The sequence below is a fragment of the Erithacus rubecula genome, assembly GCF_903797595.1.
Source record: "Erithacus rubecula genome assembly, chromosome: 6".
In the NCBI taxonomy this organism is placed as follows: domain Eukaryota; kingdom Metazoa; phylum Chordata; class Aves; order Passeriformes; family Muscicapidae; genus Erithacus; species Erithacus rubecula.
Genome location: NC_136688.1, coordinates 27,952,752 through 27,968,324, shown reverse-complemented (window position 1 = coordinate 27,968,324; position 15,573 = coordinate 27,952,752). Strand labels below are relative to the sequence as shown.

The following is a 15,573-nucleotide window of genomic DNA, read 5'->3' as shown; positions in this document are numbered from 1 at the left end:
CTAATGGAGCCAGGAAAAAAAGTGCCTGGGTTGGATGTATGCTTGCAACTCCAACTCAACATAGAGTAAATGTGGAAACCTGGAGCAGAACACTGTTATATTTGAATGCAGGGCACAGGTAAGCTTTTCACATTTCTGGTGTGTTTACTTGCAGAAGGACTCAGTTCCCTCTAGAGAGTATTGAGAACTCTTATAAAAAAGACATGATCCTCATCTAAGAGAATCTGTAACATACCTTCTTTTGTGCATCTACTCCTTCTTGTGCTCTATGCAAGAATACAACTCTTAGCACCAGTGGCACAGAAATGCTGCCCTGCTCAGTAGATGATGATAAGAGTTGGGCAAACATCTCGTTGTATGCAGCTCATGAGAACTGTAAGGCTGGAACTCTGGAGAACATCTGGTCCAACTTCCTACTCAAGATAGGGCAAATTGGGTAAGTTGGCTGAGGGTCCTCTTGAGTTTTGATAATTCCTAAGGGTGGTGATTTCCATTTACAGGTGACCTCTGTATTTCCCCCAAAGTCCAGATTCCACAGGTTCATTCACTTTTATATCTTAATTAACAACTGGCTTTTGTGGGTGCTCGTCAATTTGCTGACTGTTCAAAAATTTCTCTCCTTTTCTCCCTCCTCCAAAAGAAAAGAAGGAATTCTACAGATGTTTGTAATATAAACTTGAAAAGAACGAGAGGTGAGGATACCTGGGAGGGGTAACAGTCACAAAAAGCAAAATCAGAATTGTGTTTGTGAGCCCTTTTAGACAGCATCTGCCCAGCTCTGATCATGATGTCTACTTACATGGCCTTGATCTGTGCTTTCCCTAGCTTGGTACTAGCACCCAGGGTATATGGCATTCTGTACCCCAGCTTTCCTCACCTTCAGCATAGGAGTGCAGCAGCTTTGAAAATGCAGTCTCTTAGCTTAAACCAAACTGCCTGTCACTCCAGGCAGAGTCAGCTTGGGTGGTTTTGGTACTTTTTCAGCAGGCTCTAGTAGTCAGCAACCTCCGTATTTCCAGCTGGAGAGTGCAGCTGTAGTCATCTCTGGTGTAAACAATCAATCAGTAACTCAGAGGTTCAAGCAGATTTTGCAACCCTCTGAAAAAATATGTGCTTGTGGGGTGGAGGACTAAAACTTGCTTCCTCTCTGTAAAGATGACTGAGGTCAGTCTTTAAAACACACCCAGAATGAAAAATGTATTTAAAACAGTATGCGAAATAGCTGCCACATTTTTGTGCGGTACCCTGCTCCTCCAAAATACAAAATTAGGGTGGATGTTGGTTTTCAATGCTTTTAAACGCTCATGCCGAGGAGCTTTCTGTCACATTAGGTGGGTAACCAGTGGTGCATCCTCACTCATCCATGACAGGATCTTTCATTTCTTACTAAGGTGAGCATGCAGTTCTGCTTCGAAGGCCATCTTGTCAAAGGTGCGCATGTTCGTCTCCTCCCGCACCTTTTCCCGGACGTGGAAGGACGCTCGAGCAACAGACCTGGCATTTTCTAAGACAGTCTTCTTCTCCTTGAAAATCTGCTCACTTCTCTCCAGCTTCCTCTCTATAGAGAGGAGAATTTCCCTGCGTCGTAAGTCCTCGTACTCTTCCACCTTTTGCTTGTTCATCTTCTGCACTTTTTCCTTTTCCAGACGGCTCAAGACCACTTTGCGGGCTTTTTCTTGGACAGCCTCTTCAGCCACCTGGGCAGCATGCTGGAGCTTTCTCTCTGTCTCTCTAGCCAGTGCTTCCAAGTGTTCCTTCTGCTCTCTTTCCTTCTTCTCTGCTGCCAGTTTAGCTCTCTGGATCTGCATGTCCTCACGCCTGGCCTTCTCCCTCAGCTCCTGGTTCCGCTTCTCCACAAGCTGCTCATAGTTCTCCTGAGCCTTTGTCAAACTCATCTTCAGGGATGCCTTCAGCATTTCCTTCTCTTCTGCCTCTTGCTTGGCCAGTTCCTTGAGCAAGGCCTCATGTTTCAGCTTCTCTGCTTGGTTCAAGAGTCTCTTTTCCTTCTGCAGCTGCACCTCCTTCTTCAGCCTCTTCTGTGCAGCTGTGGACAGCTTCTCTTGTAGGAGCTGCTCCTCTCGCTCCTGGTGCTCCTTCTTGACCTCTTCCTTCACCTTCAGGTTGAGCTCCTGATGGAGCTTTTTCTGTTTGTCCTCCTTGATGGCCCTCTCCAGCCTCTCCCTCCGCAGCCGCTCCTGCTTCTCGGCTTGCTCCCGCCACCTCTCCTCGCACACCAGGAGCTGCCTCTGCCTCATCAGGGCAGCTTCCTCCTGCTCCTGGTTCAGTCTCCCTCGCCGCTTCTCCACCTGGCTCTCCCACATGCGCTGACCCTGCAGGAGGGCCCTCTGCTTCTCCTTCTCCTCCTGCTCCTTCCGCCGCTCAGCCAGGCGCCGCTGGCTGTCCCACTGCAGATGGGCTGCCTGCCGCTGCTCCCGCAGGATGTTGGCCTCCTGGTGTTTGGCGATCATCAGCGCCGCGATCTTCTTGTCTCTCTCCGGCACCTCTGAGATACCCTTCTTCCTCTTCACCTCCCTGACGATCCTCTCGACTCTCTGGGCAGTCTGCGGTGAGTGGCTGAGGTCGCCCAGGCTGAAGCTGCGCCCCAGCAGAGCGCCATTGGCGGCGGCTACCCCCCGACCCCGGCCGCACACCTTGCCCCCGCGCTCCCGCAGGCTCTCCCCGCTGTAGGACGACGAAGCGCCCGACTCGGAGGAGGTTTTGCCCCAGCTGCCCTCGCGGCGCTTCTGCAGCGAGTCCAGGGAGTGGCTCTTGCCCTTGGCACCCCTCGGTGCCCTGGCCTTTCCCCCGCCATGGGTCCGGGGCCCGCCGGCAGCGGCGGCCGCAGCCCGGGCTGAAACGCGGGCGGCGGGCGAAGGCGGCAGGCTGCCGAGGGGCGCGAGGATCCGCCTCTTCTCCTCGCGGATAATCCTCTCCCGCTCCTCCCGGCACTGCTGCAGCTTGCGGCGGCGCTCCCGCTCGTAGGCCTCGTAGAGGCCGGCGGCCACCCGCATGGAGCGCCCGGGCGCCTCTCTCAGCAGGTCCCCCAGCGCCCGCGGCAGCAGCTCCACGGGCCGCACGGCGCAGCGGGCGCAGGCCTCCAGCGACCGCGGGCTGGTCAGCACGTACCGGCTGCCCTCCGCCGCCGCGCAGTCGAAGTTGTACAGGTCCAGGTGCAGCAGCGGCGACTGCTCTCCGGGACGGGCCGGCTCTCCCCCCGCCGCCCCCCCGGGCGCCGGGCAGGGCTGCGGGGGAGGCTCGGCCGGCGGCTCCACCATGGCTCGGCCTGCGGGGCAGAGAGCGGCGGCGGGTGAGCGGGCGGGCAGCGGGCGCGCAGAGCCTTTTGTGTCCCGGGCAGGGGCGAGGAGCGGCGGGGAGCGGGCGGCGGGGCGCGCACCGGGGATGCCTGGGCTGGGCTGTGTTTGTGCGGGAAGGGGGCAGGTTCGGCAGGTGCTGGGCGCGGAGGGGCAGTGCCGGGGCGGGGCGCGGAGCCGTGTTTGGGCGGTGGGGCACAGGGGCGGGGTGCGGGCGCTTTCGGGACGCGCGGGTTGTGCCCTGCGGTGCGCGCGGGGGCGTTTGGGGTGACGGGGGTGTTCGGGGTGACGGGACCGGGGGGCGGTCAGAGTCCTCCGGCAGGTTTGGGCAGTGGGCGCAGCATCGTTCGGCAAGGAACGGGGATGCTGCGGGTGCACGGCGTGTGTCTGGGCCGGGAGGGCAGTCTGGGATGAGAGTGGCCGAGGATGCTTTAGGTGCGCTGGGCTTGGCGGAGCGGCGGACGAGGGTGTCACGGTGAATGGTGACCGGAGAAAGGAGTGCTCGGGGTGTGGGGCAGGGCTGGCAGCGGGACCGAGATGTGCTCCCGCAGGACGGAGCCCCCCGCCCGCCCCGCTCCCCGCGGCACTCACCGGGCGGGCGCGGCCGCAGCCCCGCTCTTTGTCTCGGTGCCGGCGGCCTCGGGAATCAGTTGGGCGGCGGTGGCGGCTCCTCCATGGCAGCCCGGCCCGGGGCGGCGGCACGGCGGCCGCCCGCAGGCTGCGGCGGCCCGCGCTGCCCGCTGCAGCCCCGCGCGGGGGGCGGGCGGAGGCGGCGCGGGCGCGGGGGGAGCCCGCCCTCAGCCCCGCCGAGCCGGGCCGGGGGCAGCGGCGGCCGGGCGGGAACCCGCCCCCGCCTCCCGCCGCGAGGGGCCGGGCCCCGCGCTGCTCGGGTGGCTGGTGAGCGCCCGGCCCGCCTGCGGAGAGTCCTTCCCTGCGGGCATCCCCGCTCCCTGTGTGCGCGTCCCTCCATCCGCGCGTCCCGCCCTGCACCTGCCCCTCCGAGCGCATCTTTCCCTGCAGACCCTTCCCTAAACGAGCGGCCCTTTCACGGTCCTGCCCCTTGGTTTGCACTGTTCCTGTACACGAATAAGCTCATCCGTATTTACCTTTAATATAGACAAGGATAAAAGGGGTGTAAGTAAGAACAGGAGATGCTAACCCAGTTTTACAGATGGCAAACTGAGCCCCGGGGAGATGGAGGTGCCTGCCTCGGTCTACCTAGGGAATTCATGCCAGAGCTGGAAAGGAATGATAAAGCTCTCAGATTTCAGTTCAGTTTCCAACCATGAAACCTTATTCCCTTTAGTGCTAGTGTAAGGAAGTTATTGCTTGATGCAGGCATGTGTCAGTCAATACAGTGCACCTTTTTGAGCACCCACTTTGAATATGGTGCTTACAGTTACTTCGAGATATCCCTGCTTTCTACAGGAATCCTGGGCTCTGCAGCCTCAGTGGAGTTGCGAAATGCTTTGCTCTGGAAATAACATTCAGCCAAAAGAGGATCACTGCTGCTTGGGGAGCTGCAGAGCATCTGTGCCACTTAGTGGAGCAGCTCTGATTTTTTCAGGCAGAGGACAGGAGTAGCAAATGCACCATTAGTCACTGTGTTATGAAGTCAATGTTTTTCAGCAATTTCTCATTTAACTTCTACAGGTACGCCTTAATATGCTTTGCTTTAATAAGGAAGGATGTGGTACTCACCAAACGACTTTCCAGGATGACTCAGGACAAGGATACAGAGCAAAAGAAGGACCCAAAAAAGGCTTGGGAGTTCTTAGCAGAAGGCTAAGGAGGAGCTGCAGGTTGGTTGTCATTTCATATTGTACAGGCAAAGATTGTGCTGAATGAATGCACAGGGTAATGATGCATCCACAGCAAGTGAGCAAACTCCACCAGCAAGCCATATTGACTAGTCTGATCTCATTCATTCATCATCATGATAGTCTGCAGGGGACAGTTATAAAGCTTGGCTATTAGCCATGTGAAAAATCCTCAGGACAGCTCTGCCATCCAAACAGTCTTCTAGCTGATGGGGTAACTGTTAATGCTTGCTGTAGCACCATAGCTGTCAAGCTATAGCCATTCCTTTCTCATGGGAAGTACTAAGCTGGTAAGTGTATATGCCAGGGAAGGTGTAGGCTCCTCCAAGCTTTTAGCATGTTGCTTTCTGCCTTCATCAGGACTGTACTTGGGCCTTGATCTTTTCAGGTTTCCATGTGGATCTTTGGGAGCCCTGTAAGTGGTTTCCCAAATGCAGTTAAAAATGGATTTATCAGGAGATTTTTAGAAGCAGCTAGATGTAACTTTAGGAGACATTAACACACACTTTCCAAACACAGAGTCATATCCCTACCTCATCAAGACTAAAGGAGATTTGGGATGGGGAAGGAGGAGATCATTGGAGGAGTTTAAGTGGATTGCTGCTAGCGAGTCATTTTCCCAGACACAATTATAAAGACTAATTCTCTGTTGGCTAGATATGTCTAGAAATCTATGTGCTCAGGTGGAGCAGCACTGTAAGGTTACTCTTTAATAAACTTTTTCCAGTTTTTCATTGCTACTAATGATAGCAAGAGATGTGGAGCAATGGAAAACTGGAACTACAGATTGAGTGGGTGGAAATTTTTGTATCACTTCAACAAATTCTTCATATGCCTTCCAATGCTCATGTGTTATTTATTTTCTTTCCATCCAACTCTAAAACTGCCCTTACCAGGGTTCTTCTCTGCTCTCTTCATGAGGGCTATTTCAACCGACTATACAACCTACTATAGCTCATTGTTAAAAGCTTTTGAATTACTTTCAGCTTCACTTTTCCCTCTTTGTTTTGTCTTCTCTAAGCAATTTGCACTCACTCCTGCTTGGATGTATGCCTTACAATGTTTGTGAGCTGTTTCTATGTCCCCTCAGAGACAAGGAACACATACAAAATGTCATCACAAATCAATCCCCCATAGTTGCACAAGGAGCTATCACCTTCTGTCTCCTCCCAGTGTGTCAGACTCTCACAGCAGCCACAGCCCTGAACTGAGCAGTGGGTTCCTGCCCAGCACCCAGCTCTGTGTTGTCTGGCAGGGTAGCTGCGTGCACATTCCTGGTGCTGGTGTGTTGCCTTCCTCCTCTCTAGCTAATTTTTTTGTGTCTCCTTCTCTAATTTTCTAGCTCTCCTAAGGCTAGGTCAATATAGTTTGACTTTCCAGAACTCTTCCCTCCTCTGCCAAGAGGAATGTTAGTTGGTGAATTATTCCTTCCTTGCTAAATAGCCTTTGTTTTCCAGGTTGAATCCTGTCTTCAGCTAGTTTGCAATTTCTACTCTGTGTGTCAGGCTATTTATACTGTGTTTGGGATGACCCTGACCTATTGTGTGGCTACTTCAGCTCTCAGCCTATTCCATCTTTCTTAGACTCTTCCTGGTTTTGCACCAGAATATTCCTGCACCTTCATGAGCTCTGTGGATAAGGGGAAAGTGACAGCCTTGGGGAGAGGAGAGTAAGGAGTCCTGTGACACAATTTTTGCTGATATCTCCCAGGCATATTGCCCTTCTCTTCCTAGCTGCTGCTAGGACACAGGTGCCAAGCATCTGCCCAAATATGTCCCTTCCCTGCCCAGTTGCAGCTCCTGCCCCTCTCCCAGGACACACCAGAGCCTCTCCAGCACAACCTTCTTCTGTCAGCTGGATGGTTTAAGCACTAATTTAAAACTTTAATGAGGCATCAGTCTAATGTTTTACTGATCCCCATCGTCATGGTATCCCTGGTTCCTTCCCTTTGAACAGCCACTTGTCACATACCGTAATCCTTTGTTTTCAGTCTGCAGCCCATCTACCTGAGTGATTTTACAGTTTGCTATGTGATAATGCTGAACATGTAGTCCCTTTTGACTTTATACATTGGACTTGCCTGATAGCCAAGGTCCAGAGCCCAGCATATCACAGTGTCAGTGTAACAACCTGGTGAAAGCCAAAGTCCTCCATGAGATTTCAGTGTTGGTTCCTTTTTTACATTTCTCACGCTTTGCCTTTGGTTTTTGTCACTCTGTCCTTCTGCTCTGCCTGCAGTTCTGTCACAGCTTGCCTTTCCCTTCCTCCATGGGTGGCAGGATGGGTGTTTGCCTTCCTCCTGCTGCCACAGACACATGGCAATGCCTTCCTCCTCTGTGGCCCCCTGCCAGGCTGTACTGGTGTGGTGAGCATCAGCATCCCAAGAGACTTCAAAGTAACTGCCCAAAACAGAGGCACTGTCATCTGTAGCTGACCCTCATCAGAGTCTCTAAGGAAATGGAGCTTCTGGCTGGGGCAGATGCACAGAGCAGTGAAGCAGAGGAGATGGGGTGTGAGGAGGAAGCTGGGAATGCTGACATACGGCAGGGGGAGATGCAGAGGGCTACTGCCAGAAGCTAAATGTTTGGCAGCCTCTGGGGACAGACTTGCATTGCAAATACTGTGTCTTCACTGTAATACAAAACTGGAGTCTGAGGCCAGTGTGCCGATGGTGAGTTATTAGTGTTCCTCTTGCTGGGAAACACCATGGTGTGTGTGGTGTTTGCTGTCTCCCTGAAACCAGTCAGTTCTCAGAAATGAAGAGATTCCCTGGCTGAAATGATCTGCAGAGAGTTGTCTTTCTCTGTACTGAGGACTGGCAGCAGTGTTGCTGCATGGATGTTTTCTTGGGGTCATGCTGAACAGCTCTCTGTTTGGCTTTGTGCAAGTTTGGCACATCTGCAGTAGTTTTGTATTTGGGTAAACCTAGTCAGTTACCAAGGGCTGCTTGAAGAAAAATATGGTAGGCTGGCAGAGAAAATGAGGGGAAAAAACCTAGTCACTGCATTTTCCATGGAAACAAGTATAGAGATGAGGGTAGATTTTATTTGGTTTTCGAGATATTCTGTTGTCAGTGGTTATTCCTGGAGCAATTATTAGAATGTTGGCATATATTGTCAGAAACCAAACCTCAGATGTGGGTGTTGAACTTAATGCACACAGTTCTTTTGGTCAGGCTTGGCTTCTTTAGAGAACTCATGGGTCATGAGGGAATTATGGAGCCCTTGCACATGGTGAATCATGGAGGATTTGGCCCCAAGGTCACAGAACAAACTTCAGATGAGGTAAACAAATACTTGAAATGCGTATGAGGATTGTCTTTGTAATAAGAGGTCAGAGTACATCACTGGAGTGATCCATGCAAGACTACAAACCACATGTACATGAGCTACTATCCATATACAAGTAGTGCAGTGACCCAGAATTGTCTCTAATAAGCAAGTGCCATTGAGTGTAAACTCAACAGGAAGGGTACATCCTAATGCTACATGGTTACATTTTCAAGCTGAAATGCAATTACATCCCATTCATTTACTTGAAAACTGTTGGTTTTGAGCAAATGATCAGTCTTGCATGCTGCTTCAGTTTCCAAACTGTGCTATTTATTCTAGCACAGCCTGGAAATCACAACATGAAGCTATTGAAAAACAGTGGGAAATGCAACATCGCTGGTGATGCTCTTCCAGGGAAGTAAAATGCAAAGTGTAATCAAACAGAACAAACTGTCAGATGAAAATTGGAGATTTAAAATTATTTTTGTTTTAACTAATCTGAGGTGTTTATTAGCTGAATTGTAAGATTATTTCTTTTTGTATGATTTTTTTACCTTCACTACTGCTTGGATTTTATCAGTTAGGCGTTTTTAGAACTGCAAAAATCTCACATCACTCCTCCTTCGCCCATTGGAAGCCACATCAGAACACAGTATTCTAGGATATAGTATTTAATGTTCCCATTTAAATATGAGCTGCTTTTCCATTCCTAGATTGTACTTGGTCTTGCCTGATGGTGCTGTTCCAAGGAGCTGGCAGCCAGAAGGAAGAGATTTGCTGTTTGCTTCTGCTCCTGTGTGGGAGTGATGCACTGTAATGCACAACAGGGAGCATGAGAGGGGTCAGGAGTTGGAAGCTGGAGCTTTCCTTGTTTTGTTATCTATACACCCATGCTCATGGAGTGAAAAGGATGTATATGGGGCCAATGCACTCAGCCTGCATTGGTGTCTATTGCAGCCTGGGGAGAAAGGCAGAGAGGTGTTAAACCTGTGATGCCTGCTTTTGAATTCAGGAGAATGGAAGACAAATATCCCACTCGTGGAGGCACAGTGAACACACATGGGCAGGGTTGCATCACTGTCCCACATTAGGTCCACAGGAGTAGCCCAGGCCTGAGTTGCCCTTGCTGTTTTAACAATGACCTGAGCTACCAACGCTCCCATGACTTCAGCCAAAGCCCCTTATGAATAATTCTGCTTAATTGTGGGTGAATGTCTGCAGCTGAAGCCTACTACCCATAATGATAGGATTACATTTAAATTCCTCAAGTTATACCTATAGTTATATGCTTAGACTTTGGAGGGGAGGGATAACCTCTATTCTTTTACAGCATGAGCTGGGATTCTGAATTCCTCAGGCATCAGAAAGCACCTCTCCAGAATCCCAGAGGCCATATACCAGTTCCAGTGAAGTTCAGAACCTATCACCTGAATCGAGTGTCAGCAAAACCTCCCCATGGGGGGAAACTGTTCTACCTGAAGAATAGGTAATTGGAACTGGATACAGTGCCAAATAGATTTTTCTTTTCCATTGGGCTGATTTCTGGGAATAAAGCCAACTTGAAGACTGCTAGAAGAAAATCTTCCTAACTGATCATATTTGCAATCAGGTTTTATGCCAGATGTTGCCTCAGAAAATATGATAGTCAGCAGACAGTAGTTCTTGCAGCTTGAAGAGGGCTGATTTTTATATAAAGAAAAGCAAATGAAGATTTGCTGCTTTCTTGAGGTGTACAGAGCCTGTATGAAGCCAAACAATGCAAAGTCATGTAGAAAGAACAGGTGGGAATCCAACAAGTTAACCAATGTCCTGTAACAAAAACCTATTGTGTAATGGAAAGATTTCTACAGTACCTTGAATTTTGAAGAATTAGTCAAGAGATGCCTGACTTTCTCAATTTAATTTTCAGAGTTGACAGACGAGATGCTGAGAGTAAATTGGACTGTGTTTTGGGAAATTGTGGAACATGTAGTTGTCAGAAAGAAGGAAGGGTTGAGATCAATGGCGGTTCAGTTCTTTGCCTGTCACTTTTTTATAAAGCAAATGGTTTGAGTTAGTATCTATGGGATCTATAACACCCTCTTCCATCTGTGAAGAGGAATAATAGCACCTTCCCTAAGCAGTGCATAATCAATGTGATAATGAAGCTGTATATTAAATATATTAGATAAACTTGGCAGTGGGAGGATTTTAAGATGGTTGGAAGGTACTTAAATTGCTTACAGGATTTTATGATGAAGGAGGTCTTGTTCTTCATCCTCTTTGATCCCCTTTACCTCTTCACTGTAACACATAAGCAGTGATGCAACTACTGTATCATTGAACATACTATTGGGGGTGGGATGGATAGTTTACCATAACAATTTTGTAGAATTGGTGCTTCCCATATATGTGTATATAGGTCAGATCCTGCAGTTTCTCCCCTTGAACTAACCAAGCTCACTGTACTCAGTGATTTGAGTTTTGTTGTGAATTTTCTTCCAACTCTCATGCTTTTTAACACAGTGTAGGGATGAGATTCTTGAGATGGTGCTAGTTCAGGTCTGTGGCACTGAAGAACACCACAGTGAGACACCTGTGCAGGATGGCTGCTGTACAGTGGCACTGTGTGCAGGCAAATTGTTCTGCTGGGATCTGAGTGCCTTTCTCTGCTACATGGGGTAGGTGCTGATTGTACCCAATTGAAGCAAAATGCTAGGAAAGCAAATGTGATCTTCTGATTTATTGGGCAGAGTGTCTATGATAGAAAGGGAGTACACTACTGATTTGCAAGGGACTGAGGAGACCCTGTGCAGAACACTGTGTGTTATTCCAGAGTTGGGAAATCCTGCAGACAAGACTCTGGTGTTAAAAAAGATTAAGTTTGAGACAGTAGGGCTAGTTAGGATGATCAGTGAACCAGTAAGCTTGCTTTAGGACAGGGCACTAAAAGTGCTTCTATCTTTGAACCTCTAAAATGAAATTTGAGGCAGGATGTGGCAGACCTTTAAAAATATGCAAAGAACCAGGCAGTTTGCTCAGCCAATAGCTTTCATGTATCCTGCATTTTGCTGTGCTAACCCAGGGACATGTCACAGTCACCCACAGAAATGCAGACTCTGAAGAAACCACTCCTGCAAAAACCAGGGTGGTTTGGTTGTTGACTTCAACCATAGCAAGACCTACAGGAAACTCCCTTTTCCTTGCTCTGAACATTTAGCCCTCAAGTGAAGTGGAAGTAATACCATTGTGCTGTGTGGCTTGAAACTAGCACAACTGGAGCAGAAGTCAATTTGCTGTATTTGAAAGAAAATTAATTAAGGCCTCGTTTGTTTCCCTCAGAGAGAAAAGCTCTGGGTAGTTTCCAGGAGATGATTTTTTTTGAGCTTCTCTGGTACAAGCCTATATGTACAGAACAAATTTTGTGCAGCTTCATCACCCAAATGCCTATAAACTCCAGGTTGTGAGCTGAGTCTTCTGGATCCCATGACAGACAGACAGCCCTGGTGATTGCTCCACAACTGTATGCTGCATTTCAAGTCACAGAAGGAAAAAAATCTCTTAATGCAGTGCATGTTTGTGGTATTCCAAGAAGGGAAATGTCATGGCAAGGATGCCATAGCCAGGTTTAGCCTTACCTGTTCTTCATCAGCAGACTGTGAACTCAAGTGCTCTAGCAAGGCAAAAGAGTGGATGGTGTGTCAAGATTTCTCTTTTATTCTTGTTTTTTCCTATGTTGCTTTAATAGTCTTTTGGAGATGAGCTGCTTTATATACATTTATTCTGAATATTAATAATGAATAATGCCCTGTTAAACACAAAAATGTGCATGGGTTCCAGTGTATGATACTGGAAATGTAACTGAGGGCTAGCAGACCATGAGGTGTGTGCAGAAGGAATGGGGTAAAAGCAAAGGCAAAACAAGAGAGCTATAATGGGCTAATGGGATGTGAGGATTTTGAAAGCACTAAAAAACTTATTTACTCCTGTACAAATCCTGTTCCAAACAAGCAATGAATGGGTCACAGAGGTGTTACCAGCAAGAAGGCAAAGGAACACGAGTGTGTGTGGCTGTCATGTATGCCCAAGCGGGAGATGCTGTTTGCTAGAATGAGACCTGGCATGTTGGCAGTTCCAAGAAACAAAAGACATCTCTGGTGTGATGCCAGATAGCTGCTTTTCCATTGGAATCTGGATGTGGGGGGTTGATGGAAACAAAAATGTGAGCAGCTCTTCTGCATCTTAGCAGTAAGAGCTCTCTCTGAGAAAAAAGGGTTTGTAAGAGAGTCCTCTGAAGCTAAAAAGTCTTTGATGACTGAGCTGGGAGCTCAGGGTATCTGTAGCAGCCTGTCTTTAGGGTGAAGCTGCCTTAGTCTTTGGTTTGCTGGCTGGGCAGCAGTATGGAGGAGAGAACATGGAGCATGGAGCAGGTACAGCACTGCCTCCTTGTCTGCAGGTGCACACACTGCTGAGAGAAGGAGGCCACATAGGACGGTAACATTACCAAGGCTCAGGGCCAAGGGTAGATTGTGTGACAGCCTGAGGTAACATTATCTCTTAGACTACGTTTTTCCTCCTCTGATAGTGCTTAGTCTGTCACGAGACCTTTTCTAGATTAGCACTAGCATCAGAAATCATATTTTATCAGTGTCTTCTCTTTGATGTGAAGTTACCTTGAAATTGTAGTCATGTTAGGTATGCAGCACCTGAACAGAGTTCAATAACTTTTGAAGTTGTATTGGGTTTGCATGGCCAGGTTTTGGTAGCAGTGGGGAGGGGTGCAGGGGTGGCTTCTATGAGAAGCTGCTGGAAGCTTCCTCCATGTCCAGCAGAGCCAGTTGCTGGTGGCTCCAGATGGATGTGCCTCTGGTCAAGGCTAACCACCAGTTAGAAATGGTGTCCTTGAAGGACTGCACCCTGTGGAAGAGTGACCCACACTGCAGCAGTTTGAGCAGGACAGTTGCTGTGGGATGAACTCAGGTTGTGACAGTTGGCAGAGCTGTTGCTTGTGAGATGGACTCAGGTTGGAGAAGTTCATGGAGAACTGTCTCCTGTGGAAGGGACCCACAGTTGAACAGGGGAGACTCCTCTCCCTGAGCAGCGTCAGAAGCCATGGGTGATAACCCCCATTCCCTGCCTTCCTGCACTGCTGGGGGAGGAACTAGACCTCAGCAAGGAGGGAGGGATGGAGGGAAGGTGTTTTGAAGGTTTTATTTAACTTCTCATTATCCTGCTCTGAATTTTTTACTAATAAATTCAATTAATATCTCTAATTCTATCCTGTTTTCATCCATGATAGTATTTGATGAGTGATGTCTCCTGGTCCTTATCACAACTCATTAACCCTTTGTAATATTTTCTTCCTCCTGTCCAGCTGCAGAGGAGAGTGACAGAGGGGCTTTGATGGGTGCCTGGAATCCAGCCAGCATCAACCTGCTACAGAAGTCCACCATGGGAGGGAAGGAATGGGCAGATGTGTTCATGGGGGTAAGAAGTACCATTTGTTTTCACAAGCTTGTGGAAGGGTTTTGGCAGTTTGAATGGCAGGATACAAATTTCAAGTCTGGGATTAAATATATGTTTCTTTTATCTGATTAATCCAGTGGCAGATCTGGATCCAGAGGGCAGCAACTGTCCTTGTGGGGTGTACAGAACAGAGTGCATTTGCATCTCTTACTATGAGAGATGTTTTATATTGTAAAACATGTCCCCTCCAGCCCAGCTCCCACTGCCACCTCACTGGTGCAGGATTGCCAAAAGAACCAGAGCAAGGTGTGATGTGGGGTGTCTCACTGGCCCCATGTATGGGCTGCCCTTTTCCCCAGCCCTGTGCTATTGAGTCTGACCAAGTCCCATCAGTGTCTCTGCCAGAAAGGAGTATATTGATGGAATAAGATTTATGTGGTGGTAAAAATCAACATCTATAACCACTGGATATGAAATTAATTGTTTAATCAGATGGGTCCACACAAAATAAGCATGCTTTGACCTTCTGGTGGAGTTTGGCAGCTTTTATGCTTTAAAATTTCTATTCTTGAAAATTAAATGTTTCAATGAATTATTTATTTTCATCTCAATTCAAGCAACCTGAAAGTGAATATTAGGAAAATAGTGCCTGGGTTGAGACCATAAGGTTTGTACCTTGGGGAGAGGTGCTCCCAACCTTCCTTTATTGACACATGTAATATAGAGAAAATGTTTCACCTCCTTCTTTGGAGCCTGGAGCCTGAATAGATTTGAATTAGTCAGTCACAGGCATTTGCATGGAAGAGGGCTACAACTGTTTTGGGGGCAGTTGGTGGCATTTACTTCCTCTGAAGCACTGGCAGTTTGCCATTGCTGGTAACAGAATGTTGGATTAGACAGGCTGGTGGTCTGATGCAGTGTGGCAAAATCCAATGTAAAAGGCATTAGTTAGTGTCTGTGTGATACTTTGGACATTTAAGATGGTCTGTAAATGCTGATTTCTGTGATTCCATGATAAGCAAAAAAATAATCACAGCCAAATTATCTGAGGCCTCAGAAGAAGAATATGATGATTTTTATTATGGCTTGATACAGTTATAAAGAGAAATATGTATAATGAAAATTATAGAAACCAAGTATAGCACAGAAATAAAAGGATCTCTTAATGTTTAAAAAAGTTGAACTGCTTGAAGCCAAAAATGTGATGAATCAGCCCCTAGTGAGAGGTCATTTTTGTGAGAAATTGCCAGGAATTGCACATTTCTCTGTGCATTAATGCCATGAGCAGAGGGAGTACTGTGGCAGCCTCGTCACAGCTCTTTTATTTCAGAGGTACAAAGGTTTCTGAACTTTTCCTTCAGGCCCAGGACAGCTGCACTAATTGATCAAAGCACAGCAAAACACAGGCCAGTATTTTCACTCTGTGCCTCCCACCTTTGCACCTGAGATTTCACAAAAAGAACAGCTGTGTGAATCAGCAGGTTTGTTTGCAGCTCTAGCTCCCACTCTTCCTTCCTGCCTTTAAACATGTTTTCCGGATGAGGATGTAGTTTTTTCCTGCTTTTCGGTGTTGAAGTGCTTACAAGGGGAATATTTATAGGGAATGTTTTGTGAAGTATCGTATTCATCTCTTACATCTGATGAAATGATGGTAAGCCATTGGTAAGCCATAACCTATTATGGGCTTTTACTATGAATGATCACTGTACTATTGAAGAAAAATAG

At 48.1% G+C, this 15,573-nt stretch overlaps 1 protein-coding gene across 1 annotated transcript; it reads right to left on the bottom strand.

Annotated features, from left to right (window-relative positions):
• Nucleotides 1-1,292: 1,292 nt before the first annotated feature.
• On the bottom strand, nucleotides 1,293-4,105 carry CCDC177 (coiled-coil domain containing 177). The gene is made up of 2 exons (XM_079309851.1): nucleotides 3,903-4,105; nucleotides 1,293-3,283 (listed from the first exon to the last, which is right to left on the bottom strand). The coding sequence occupies exon 2, from the start codon at nucleotides 3,273-3,275 to the stop codon at nucleotides 1,377-1,379; it is 1,899 nt and encodes a 632-aa protein (XP_079165977.1). The 5' UTR covers nucleotides 3,276-3,283; nucleotides 3,903-4,105; the 3' UTR covers nucleotides 1,293-1,376.
• Nucleotides 4,106-15,573: the final 11,468 nt, after the last annotated feature.

Coding starts and splice junctions, on each gene's coding strand:
- CCDC177 (XM_079309851.1), bottom strand. CDS start 3,275: ATGGTGGAGCCGCCGGCCGAGCCTCCCCCGCAGCCCTGCCCGGCGCCC.